General features: G+C 48.7%; 1 protein-coding gene across 2 annotated transcripts in view; it reads right to left on the reverse strand.

The window, feature by feature from the left end:
* Positions 1-10,855, reverse strand: part of lrp4 (low density lipoprotein receptor-related protein 4) — an 81,061-nt gene extending 70,206 nt beyond the window's left edge. For both annotated transcript variants that reach the window (XM_079737375.1, XM_079737374.1), the window contains exon 1: positions 10,698-10,855. In XM_079737375.1, coding sequence (XP_079593501.1) covers positions 10,698-10,755 — 58 coding nt within the window. In that variant the 5' untranslated portion in view covers positions 10,756-10,855. The remainder of the gene's footprint in view (positions 1-10,697) is intronic.
* Between the last annotated feature and the right edge of the window lie 553 nt (positions 10,856-11,408).

Genomic DNA, 11,408 nt, shown 5'->3' on the forward strand with positions numbered 1-11,408 from the left:
TACCACTGGGGAAAGCTAATTTGGAGAACTTTCCGGAATGACCCCGCCTAACCAAATGTCTCTCTGAGACACATTGTACTCAGTGTGTGTGGGCTTTGTTTGTCTGTTTGCATTCCAAGGCTGGTGTACGGTCGGGCACCTAAATAGCTGACAGCAGTCTTAGTGGGCTGAAAAAAAAAAAAATCACCAAAAGGCACGGGTGTAGTTTTTTAGGCTAGCCACTCTCTGTCTTTCAGTGAGAACACTGAGGAAGGCAGGGGAGAGGAAATCCAGCCCAAAACCGCCACGGCATAGTCCTCCAACCCTATCCTTCCTGAGACTTCATCCTTCAGTGGAGAATCTTCCTTTCCAGCTAGAGATTAAGATTGGCCCACAATCGATCTGGGGTGAGCTTAAGGGTGCTTTCACACCAGAGCTGTTTGGTCCGCTTTAAATCCAACCCTGGAGCGTTTCTCCTGATAGTACGATCCATTCGGGGTGGTGGGAACGCTCATTCACAATCTGGTGTGGATCCAACCAACAAACTATGGTCTGCTGGAAAACGAGGCTTTCGGTTAGCCTCCAAGTGAACTCTGCTTCGGTTCACTTTAAGTGTAAATGCGATCCGACCCTAGAGTCCTAAACTTAGGAAGCAAACCAAAAAACATTGCATCATGGTTTGAAGGTACACTTTTGCCGCAAACTAGAAATTCTAAAACATACTCAGCCAGTTATTACTGAAATATTTTTAAATTAAAATGAGTAAAGAGCAGAGTACTGAGTTTACCAAACTATCAGACCAAGCATGACAAACTATCGGACCAAGTCTACCGAACTCTCCGACAAAGCCTCCGAACTATCGGGCAGAGTCTACCGAACTATCGGGCCCAAGCCTAACGGACCGTAGGTGCGAAGGCACCACCAGGGGAGTCAGCACTCACACGTCCGCCGCGGGGCTGGGTGGCCGTTGGATCGAACAGACGCCCATCGCAGCATACAGTATGTCCCGGGGCCCCGCTGCTAATAAATCAATGCCATTCGGGCATAAAGGAGAAGGGGAATTGGCTGGGAAGGGGCAGCGTGCCAAACACTAAATCCAATTATACCACGGCCTGGCACCACTCAACCTGATGACTGTCTCTACCTAAAGCCACAGGGGGGATGGGGAGACGTGGGGGTGTGAAGCCAGCAAGGACGGCTTCAGCTGTGACAGGGGAGCGTGGAAAAAGAAGGAAAAGCTGTTCAGTGAGAGGAGTGTGTGCCCATTATTCCCAATGTGGTCTTATCCGTGTTTCTGTCTCCATGTGTCTCCATATGTGTGTGTGTGTCTCCGTGTTTGTGCGCGTGTGTGTGTGTGTGTGTGTGTGTGTGTGTGTGTGTGTGTGTGTGTGTGTGTGTGTGTGTGTGTGTGTGTGTGTGTGTGTGTGTGTGTGTGTGTGTGTGTGTGTGTCCGTCTCTCCGTGTGTGTGTGTGTCTGTTCCTGTGTGTGTCTGTGTGTGCGTGCGTCTCTGTTCCTGTGTCTGTCTGTGTCTGTGTGTGTTGCGCGCTGCCAGGGAGACATATCCGAGTAGACTACTATGGGCGCCAGGCACCAGCTGAGGCCCTTTATTCAGCGAGCTGCCCTGACTGCACAGCAACTGGCCTGAGCCCTGACACCTGTCAAACACATGCATGCACACAATCCAAACACACCAGCCGACACACACAGGGTGTCGACAACCGCCCAGGGACGGGTAGCCACACACACCTTTAAGCTATTGCACCTGTGGGGGCTTTGGCATGAGATGTGCGGTTGGAGCAGGGATGGGTTGCGGGCAGGAACATACACCGTGCCAGATTTATTGGCGTCATGATTGTTCTCTCCCTGCCCTTTCCTCCACTCCACTCCTGATCCGTCTCCCTTTTAAAGAGTCCCGCTGGCATTCAGACAACAACTGGCGCTACTGCTAGCGTAATTTAGGAGAGATCAGACAAACGCCTGACCACATGGCGCTGGCTAGCACAGCTTACGCCATGACCAACAGCTCACACACCGGGTCCAAATAAGAGTCTAACCCTGACCCCAAGGGCTTCCTCTAACGGGGCCACTGCAGAGTAACGCCGTGTGGACGAGCGGGACGGATGGCAACATAACAACAACATCAACAACAGAATACACCTTGAAATGTGCCATTAAGGCCCCCCCGCGATTCATGGTTCTTTAGTAGAAGGTGTTTGTGTGCACAGCCACCACCATTAAATAAGCCATTTGGGAAGTGTAGGTCTTTTATGAACGGCCGGCTAAAGTAGCGTCCCTGCCTCTCTGCCATCTGCCAAGGTTATGGTGATCAATCTACTGTCTAAAGTGGCCTGCAGGCAGTCCGGGAGTCAACGACGGGAGACTGCTCCCTGACGTAATGTCCAAAAGCCTGTGCTTACTCGACATACTGTTCACTCACAGGGCCTATACAACACTGGAATGAACAAATTCTATGTATCAAAAGTGCGGTGCCCGGACGGTGATTTGTCAGTGCATTAATATGGATGATCATGGAGGTAGAACGATTGCTGCGGTTTAAAAATAATTTGGTGCAGTTTTCTTTTTGCTGCATCACTGGCATGCAAACAGAGTTGGCTGACATGTACAGCAAAGCTTTGTATCAGATCTGTTCGGATCCGTCGCTGTATTCTCATAGTGTAAACTTCCATTAGGTTTTACTGATGTTTTTTCTTCGTCAAATTCAAACCATTACCCAAGGGCAATTGGCAAGCAGAATGAGCGACTGCGGAAGAATATCGGCAGCTCAAGCCTTCGATAAATTCATCCTTAATAAAACGTCTTTGCAGCGTTACACAATGTGCCGCTCCAGCACTAAGGATCGAGTCCTAGCGCCGCATGGTTCTGATAAGCCTGTGTGTAGGATTTCCTCTCCCTGGAGGGCAAACACCTGGCTAGGATCTGGGAGCACCTTGGGTGCCTGGAACAGCTAAGATCTTCTATGCCTGGGTACCAGAGGGCCTGGATTAACGTTAGGCACGACAAAGACGCAAAAACAGAGCTGAACGGGACAGCACTTTTCGGCCAAGTCACAAATTGGAAACAGGAGTGAGCCAAAACTAAACGGATGAAAAACCAAATGGGTCTGTGGGATAGATTTGGTCCATAACTTTTTACAAGCCATAAAAAAGGTTTGAGTTCCAAATGGCCTTTTACCATGCCTACCTTAAAACAGAGACGTTTTGGTGACCATTACCTACCGGCAAATGGTTCAGTAGGGCTACTCTCCCCCAGTCTGACAAGAAAACAATTATCTCCATGACCATGTGGTGTTTCCACTGGGGGTGACAATGACGGTAAGCAGATGCACACATAAAGCAGAGGCCTCCCAGTTAAAAGCCAGCAACACGCATTAATCTCCCAGGAGCGGAAACAACTCTTTAAGAGGAACCATATTGGACCGTGACAGCAGTTGGACCAAATTTAAAACGAGGACAACGTATGACAGTCAACCTTGCCTGATATCTAGGGAGACATCCGCTAATGGCGGACACAAGATAACAACTAAAATAGGCAGCTAATTACGATAGCAACCCCATGCATCACCAGAGCCACAAGTAGAAATATCATGGCGACCCATTTCAGAAGACTCTCAGTAGGATACGATACTCTCTCTGAATAGCTTTGACCCGTCCGACAGACAAACTGTCTTTGATCAGACATGAGTTTGTACCATTGCTGGGTCACCATCCATCAACATACAAAGCAGATTCAAACTCTTGCCCCCAGATGGATCCGGAGAATGATTCCCTTCACAGATGGACCATTGTGTTATTTATGACCCAATGTCATATTTTTTTGCAATACGCCTCAATGTGCGAGGCAATAAAAGAATGAAAACAATGTTTAACCCAGCATAAAAAAGACACTTGAACAGGTCAAAAGTAAGACAACTTTTGTAGTGCCGTTCGTTTTGGGATTTAAAATTATTTTGTCCTTGCCCTACTTATATGAAATAGCCATTGGGTTTATGGTATTTCGACATTGTAGTCTCGCTGCATCATAAATAGTTCAGCCACGGGCCTTATCAGCTGGGGTTATGATATAACCAGCCGGTTTTAGGAGAATAAAAACATAGTTGCCAGGCCAGCTCTTTAATCTGTCGCTGTAATTGCCGGGATGGACTTTGAGCCGCAGACATATTTGTTCCTGCCTTTTCACCCATGGCTAAATGAGCCATAGCAGCGTTTATTCCCAGCACAAGACCAGGGCTGGGCACAATATCCCACTCCCAGACTCTTCCAAGCAGCCACGCAAGCCTGAGCTTGGGTCAAAAAAACAGAGGAAAGAGTTTTAGCTGAGGGGAAGGCATGGGGGCGGGGTGGCGTTGTGGAACCTCAGAAACAGGAGGTGAATAGCCTGAACGGAGAGGACATGAGAGTACACAAGTCTTTAGTGGTGGATTGAGGGCTTTTGCGGTGACGCATTCAAGGCCCTTTCATCAGGGGCGACAGTGCTGCAGAGTTGCCAGTCCAAAGAGGGGGTTCTCCTTTTGAGGGCCCCTACTCGTGAAATATATGGGCTTTTCAACTCCCTGTGCAAGAGTAGTTCTAATTAGAAGTCGGGGGGGATACAAGCTACGGGGGGAGGGGTGCGTGGGGGCCGGTGGAAACAGGAGAGCTAAATGGAGAAAAAAAAAAAGGAAAAGCCCAAAAAAAAAGCGAGGCTTCATTTAAGAGGCCGTTGTTTTAGCAAGAACATTCCGCCTCCCTCCTCTGTTTGCAGCGGCCGGCCTGCACTTCAGACGCCCACACTCCCAGAGTTAAAAGGCAGTGTTTAGCCCCGGCGAGCAGCAAGAAGGGCTGGGCTTGTTTTGACACTTTGTCCTCTCTGTGAAAAGGCCCCACTTCTATGGCCCACTCGAGTTCATTAGGGAGTGCAGCACTTTCAGTAGCACTCCCCCTCTTTCTCTGGAGGCCAGACCTTCCCCTGCTCCCGTTTTCCCTTAATTCAGCTCCCAGCCTGAATGGGAGAATCCAGTTTGTTTAATCAAGAACCCCACCAGCAATCACCACCCTCGTCTTCCTCAGGCCTGAATGTAGTTTTCTGTAAGATAATGTCGATTATTAGCATAAAAAAAACACAAAGACGGCAAACAAGTTGGACAGATCTTTGACGGAAATGCAACGTATTTAAAAAAAAAAAGGAAAAAAGGTTCTGTTTAGTAGGAACAACACAGGTCCTATGTAGACTACCTCATTATCTACACCTGAGACGGCCATTGTGTTAAATCTGGAGTAAGGTTTCAGTGCTCTCCCTCCTGGTGACATCACCTCTCCTCCATGCTCACAGGACAACAGTGAGATGTTATTCGAGAAGGGCAAATTAACTCTGAGGTCATTTAAGCCAGCAGGAAATCTCACGTCTTCGGGCCTAAATGCTGTGAATGTGTGGGGCGAGTGTGTGCCGTTTTTAAAAGCTTCAGTTTAGTTCACTAGCTGAGCTTCTCTCTCTCTTTAGCGCGCCTTCCTCCTTTTTCAAGCGGTACGGAAAACCAACAGCGTGGCGAGTGCGTGCTCAGACAACACCAAACAACGGAATGTTCAGCAGCACAGGCGACATAGTGTGCCCCGTTTGGTTTCCCCAGGTTGGCTCTAAAAACGACACCAGATACCGAGCAGGTGTGTTCTGGCAGCAGCAGAGCCTGGGCACACGAGCAGGGGATTGAAGGAAAAGTGACCATAAATCCACCATGGGTTGATAATGTGTCACCGAATCCTTGGCTATTCCAGTAATGAATCAGATGTGTGAGCAGGTGTGTTGAGCTTGAATGAAGGGACTTTTATCCGCGCGTCTGTTGATGTTATGGTATGTATATGGCGGGAATGTGTGTGTGTGTGTGTGTGTGTGTGGGTGTGTGTGGGTGTGTGTGTTCAAACAGTATGTAGCCCACCACCTTTTGCAGGCGATTTGAGGGCCAGAACCACAGGTGCTTGTGGTAAACAAAGGCATGTAGATGGGGGCTGCAGCAATCTTTTAGAGATTGCTCTGATAAGGATTCAAACAAACTTATGGATTGACAAAAAATAAGAAATTCAAATACTTTAAATTGAAGAACTACAAACGTACACACGGAATCAATCAATGCAACCTTCTCGAATATCCATCTGCTACAGCCCATTCTGTGGGACAAGAGCAGCATATGCATGCATACGTGCACAATTATAACCACTTTACATCTCGTCCCATGGCCATCAGTTTAATGTTCAGCTAGTTGTTCAGTACAAAAGTACAAAAATAACCAAAGAACCTGTGTTTGTGCGCCCGTTTGGACCCAGAGTCACCAATCGCTTGCCTCCTATTCTTTACTGTCCAAAGCCTCGGGGCAAGGGGAGATACGCTGAGGTTTGGTAGGCTGGCCTACCATGTGTCGGGCAGCCTGCGTGCGCTCACATGGGCACGTACTATGCACACCCTCATGTACTATGCAAACCCCTTAGCCCTCATCGCACAGAACAGTGACTCACAAAGCCAGAGGCAAGGGGAGTATTTCATACCCTGACCTCTTATCCACTCTGATGTCAGTCGATTGTATACAGACTCAGAGAGCCAAGACTTGTCTCCCTTGTCTCCCAACCATGAATATCTGTCTATGGCCCCTGGACCCCTTTATCTAATCTAGGACGCCGGTTCCAACTTCCTCCACCATCCCTCTATCCCAAAATAACCCACGAGCAACTGTGTTGCTATAGTATGGGTATGCCCATTACCCATTAATAAAAAGTCCCTACAAAAGGGCAAACACTTCCTTCCCAAGATGATTCTTACGAAAAGAAAACTTGACCCATAGGGAACATAAATACATCACACATGCGTCACATTTCACACAACAAGGAACCACATACCTTGGGCAACAATTGTAATATTTCAGTTGTAATATTTCTTTACGGCCGCTACATCTGAACAGTAGGCAATTCTCCTCACAGTGATATGGTGCTGTGACGGAAGACGAGACACAGCTGACATCACCGAGAATTCACAGAAATTAAAGATGACTTTCATTCACATAACAACCAAAGACTTGGGTTACCACGGATCTATATATGTCTCTGATCTATAAGTATGTGCCCTTGAGTTGTCATCGAGCAAGACCACACACACACACACACAGTAACACACACACAGTAGCACACACACAGTAACACACACACACAGTAACACTTATATATTGGTCCTCCACAGCAGTCCCCCATTGAGACAACGAGAGCCACAGATTTCAACTAATCCTCTCCAAACACACAACCGGCTGTGTGCCCGCATTGAGGGGGCTGCGGAGGTCTGTTGGCTTCCATGTTTGTTTGTGTCCGTCCGAAAGACAACATGGGTGACAATATAGTCAGCAAGTGAACATGGCCTCAAAATGGGCTCCGGGGATTTATACTAGGTAACCACATACAAGCACCCCCCCACCACTCCCTTCACCCACACACGACTGTTGAGAAAAGCCCCTCACCGCAGAGGACCAGGTGATTCAAGGGAAGGGGGAGATTTAAGAGAGAGAGAGGCGGGTGCTGCAATCAGATGCAACCCCCCCCCCCCCAAGACCTTATCGGGGGGGAACACCATCCCTGAGGGCTAAGTGTGTGTGTGTGTGTGTGTGTGTGTGTGTGTGTGTGTGTGTGTGTGTGTGTGTGTGTGTGTGTGTGTGTGTGTGTGTGTGTGTGTGTGTGTGTGTGCGCGCGCGTGCGTGCGTGCGTGCGTGTGTGTGTGTGTCTTAGGAGTCAAGTAATGGTAGGCTACCTCTCTCTGCTACCTTGGAGGTGCAATTCCATCCCCTCTGCAGAGACACACACACACACACACACACACACACACACACACACACAGGGCCCACTGGGGGTATCAGGTGGCCTGGCCATCTCTCCCCTGGTGCTATGCTAAAAGGCCAAGTCACACCAACCTAACCCGCTAGACCAGGGACACACACACACACACACACACACACACACACACACACACACACACACACACAGTCCCTAGATTGTCTGCATTGCCATCAATCCATTCAGTGGATGGCAGAGCTGCATGGGCAGAAGGGCTGAGTTAACTTCTGTAAACAACTTCCTCGGAGTATCCGCACATTCGGACGGCCCTGTGCCCTCATTGGTCGTTTTTTCTGGGGTGAAGCCGAGTACAGCACAGGAGATGGTTAACAAAGGGGCAGGGGCCTGCAACAATGGCCGCCGCCGGACACAGCTAGCCGGAACAACAATGAGCTGGATCCACCGAGGGGCTACAGCCGCTGCGGCCGTTTGTGTTTGGATTGTCCGGCGAATGCCAACAGAGGCAGAGTCGCTGGGCCACAACGGGCTCCACTTCCATCCTGGTCCAGCTTTTGATGCGGGACTCACTGATGGATGTCGGTGCGGCGGAAAACCGCGAACACAGAGGACGCCATGTTTAACGGACGTCAACACATCCGATTGGATCGAGATTCGACTTTATACCTTTCGTTATTTTATTAACAATCCAACTCGGCCCGTGTGGTCCATTCACATGTTCTTTAGCAGTAACCCCGTCCTCGTTTTACAACCCTGCTATTACTTCTCCCTCTCATCATCAACATCATCAGCGTGCTGGCCTACCTCACCCCCCAGCACTGTAACTACAGTCCGTTCAGACTCCAGCCCGTCTACACAGTTAGTATTACAGCGCTAAGCCCCCCCCACCCTGGCTGCCATTAGTCTGCCTGGAACGGAGCCCTAAGGCTTCAACCTCAAGGACATGCGGGGAAAAAAAAAGAGATTCATCCCCCCATGCAACGTCCCCAGAGTCTTTGTGTGTTTTGCCAATATCTCTTAACTGGTACGGGGCTAACCGCTATGGGAGAGACATCTTTTTATTTGAAATCGTGGCGGTCCGTTTTATGGATCTCCTGCGTCTCCTTTGTGCCGACCGGCGCGGCTGACCTCGGCCACGGATCCAGAACAAACACCCGCCGCTCCCCGCTCCCTTCCAGGACTCCGGCCGCAATCAATAGTTGATTTGTAAATGAGCTTGGTCCGGGGGGGAATGCGCAGGGCCAGTTGATTTTATTAGTGGCACAATAAGGGCCGGCCTTCTTTCCCACAGCACATCATTAAAGGGCATAATACCCTCGCCAACAAGCCATTAGTCCAACTCAGCCCATTACTCCAAGACCACTAGACTCAGCTGAGGAGGCACCTCGACCGTGCGCGCGCGCACACACACACACACACACACACACACACACACACACACACACACACACACACACACACACACACACACACACATTCCAGGTATTATCAGCTGAGCAGACATTGCACGGCCATGGACAGTGGACAGCAATACAAGACGGTTTTCATAAAAACGACAGTATTCAATCTTGTGGAATATATACAGAAAGAACGCGTACAAAAGAAAGCCAGGGAAAAGCTCGCATGGCACAGAAAACAGAGTCCAAGGCAAGACAGACAAGTAATGGCAAGAGGGACTTAATTGCTTTATGACAAATCATGCCTACGATAATCAATGTGTGTGTGTGTGTGTGTGTGTGTGTGTGTTTGTGTGTGTGTGTGTGTGTGTGTGTATGTGTGTGTGTGTGTGTCAGATAGAGATAAAGGAGGTCGATTTTGCGACGGAACCTAAACTAACCACAGGTCTAGAATCATCTAAAGGTCCCTTTGTTTTTCCAATATAATATTGAATCCATCTTGGTGACATTTAAGAGTCGCATGGTGACATTTAAGAATCTGTCACATGACACATATCAGGGCAGGAGCACCACGACCAAACCCAGCCAATTACAGGTCCAATTTTACTATTGTGTCATATAAGTCGTTTCATGACATGTCTAAGGACTGTGCCGCGAACTTTAGTGTATGTGTGTGTGTGTCTGAGTCTGTGTCTCTGTGTGTGTGTGTGTGTGTGTGTGTGTGTGTGTGTGTGTGTGTGTGTGTGTGTGTGTGTGTGTGTGAGTGTGTGTGTCTGTGTGTGTGTGTGTCTTGATAAAGGTCTGCATGCATTCCAGCGGCTGTTCTAACATGTTGTAAATACAAGGTGCTAGAGAAAACATAGCCACATTTAGTTTACTGAAGCGTAACACAGGCACTATTGCTTCGGGCTGAATCATCTCCAACCACTGGACCCGGTCCATCTCCACCTGCAATCACGGCTTCTGTCCTCTTGCGTGCAAGTACACAAGGATGCATGACACAAACCTGATTGTGGACGCACAGTTTTCAACCCAACACTTCAATCAAACTCAAACCTTCAAGTTCAAAACCTGATCATAAATCATCCATCATAAAAAAAAAAGTTGGCATGAAGTGCAAAATAAGCAACACTATTTTCAATCTGTTTCGCTCACTGGCAGTATTATGCATCTCCAAGACCTGCCGATAGTGCATAATGTCAGAGAGGACAACACAAACACACGCACACGCACACGCACACACGCTCCGTGTCTACAGAAGCTGAACCTGGTGAACGCACCATCCAAGCCCGTTCTTGAACCCGTCGGCTGGCTTTTTGAAGTCCCTTCAAAAGACATCTGTGACAACTCACCACGAATCAAAGCGGTCGACTGCTGAACATAACTAACAATACAAAGCCGATGGACATACACTCTGGTGCACAATGCCTTCCCTTTACGCGCTCTTTGGTAGTGTCCGTGCGCTTTCCCATCAAGAGAATCCAAACGAGCAGAGGTTCTTACCTGGACAGCAGATGAACAAAGTTAGGGAGCCCCACAACACCGCGGCGAGCTGCAGCATCTCGGACCCGGGTTCTCTAGCTCCCTGGTCGCGGTGCGTCCTTCCTTCTTCCACTGATCACTATTCGCTGTGATCTGGTGAGCAATGCAACGTTCACCCCCCCCAAAAAAAACCAAAAATAAGCCAGTTATGGGCTAACAGCCTCACACCATGACTGGGTGTAAGCTCTCCAGTTGCACTATGAACCCACAAGCGAGATTAAAAAGTTAGTGTGGAAAGCAGCGCGCCTCCCCCAGTCCTCAACATGTTGTGCTCCAGTTCCAGCGCTGCAGCGATCAAAAGAGGCTGTGGGTCGTACCAACTCTCTCATGGGGGGGTTGACTGGAATACAATGTGACACGTTTTAAGAAGGAAATCTGCGTTAAACGAACCACTGCCACCTCGTTCATTTATGTTTCTATATATTAAGGATGGGTGTATACTCTGAAGGGTGACAAAAGTGTTTTACGCAGTCTTTGTTTTATACTCACTGTCGCCCAACTGTCGTACAGAGAGTTGGCCTCGCCCAGGGGCTGCTCCTGTTGTGTCATTTCTAAAGTTACAATGTCTTTTAAAAGACCGGCGGTCAGCAAATCATAGGATAAGTTGTTAGCATCTGGACGCATGAGAAACCGGTTCCCTTGCGTGTTTATGTTTTTTCCCTTTTTTTCCTG

Source organism: Pollachius pollachius (assembly GCF_949987615.1).
Source record: "Pollachius pollachius genome assembly, chromosome: 5".
Classification (NCBI taxonomy): Eukaryota; Metazoa; Chordata; class Actinopteri; order Gadiformes; family Gadidae; genus Pollachius; species Pollachius pollachius.